At 33.8% G+C, this 942-nt stretch overlaps 1 protein-coding gene across 1 annotated transcript in view; it reads left to right on the top strand.

Moving 5' to 3' along the window:
• The first annotated feature begins 6 nt into the window (after positions 1-6).
• LOC128247370 (zonadhesin-like) overlaps positions 7-942 on the top strand; it is an 18,107-nt gene continuing 17,171 nt past the window's right edge. Inside the window, exons 1-2 of the mRNA XM_052966740.1 lie at positions 7-40; positions 516-699. Of these exons, the coding sequence (XP_052822700.1) occupies positions 35-40; positions 516-699 (190 nt within the window). The 5' untranslated portion in view covers positions 7-34. The remainder of the gene's footprint in view (positions 41-515; positions 700-942) is intronic.

Here is a 942-nt window from a genome sequence, read left to right as displayed (position 1 = left end):
ATCAGAATGCGGTTGTAGCGACAACAAGATATATATGAAGGTAAAGTACTATATACAAGTTTGTATACATAGATAAACATGTATACCATACACGCGCGCACACACATATACACACACAGACAGACAGACACACACATACAAATGTACATACACACCGACATACATTTGGGCTGTATAATAACACCATTAGGCACAAAAGATATAGATAGCTAACTCGTTATTAAATAGATTGCTGGACATTTTTGTTGATGTTAACTTTGGAACCGATCATCTGTTCACGACGTATACTTTCCTCATATAAAAGCTCTCTGTGTTCCGCTACTAGAAATTTACCTAGGAATATCAATGACAGCGTATTGTAATGAATTATCATACGTGATAAAATGAGGTTTTCAGCTTCACTCTTAGAAACACCATCAATATTCTGCTGGAATATTTTAAAGTTTCATCAAATGTTCTATCCATAAATATACACTGGTATAATATGGTTGTAATTTATTGAATTTTACCTACAGGTTAATGAGGAAATTATATCAGCAGATTGTAAAACGAAGAAAATATGTAAACCTGGTAACGAAATAGTAACAGAAAATATCGCTCCTTGTGGTGAAAGCAGCCATTGCGGAATTCAAAGACGGAGACATGCATGTGTTTGTAATGAAAATTTCATTCTTCATAACGGAAAATGTGTTCACACTGGTGAGTAAAGTTTTTATAATTATTATTAATGCATTTTCACTTAACTGGTAATTTTAGGCAAATAATTTGTTCTTCGTTGTTTTCAAGTATAATTGTAATAACAGGATTGAAATTTTTGTCGAAGCCCACTAATTTCAGGTGAGGTGGTAATTTGATTAAATGGAGTCCAGTCTTCAAGTAGCACTTGTATTATCGACTCTATAAGAATGAGAGGCACAGATGACCTGGCCGAAATTTCGATCC

This window comes from Octopus bimaculoides, chromosome 3 (genome assembly GCF_001194135.2).
Source record: "Octopus bimaculoides isolate UCB-OBI-ISO-001 chromosome 3, ASM119413v2, whole genome shotgun sequence".
Taxonomy (NCBI): domain Eukaryota; kingdom Metazoa; phylum Mollusca; class Cephalopoda; order Octopoda; family Octopodidae; genus Octopus; species Octopus bimaculoides.
The sequence above is the reverse complement of the archived record's forward strand: the minus strand, read 5'-3'. Positions and strand labels throughout refer to the sequence as shown.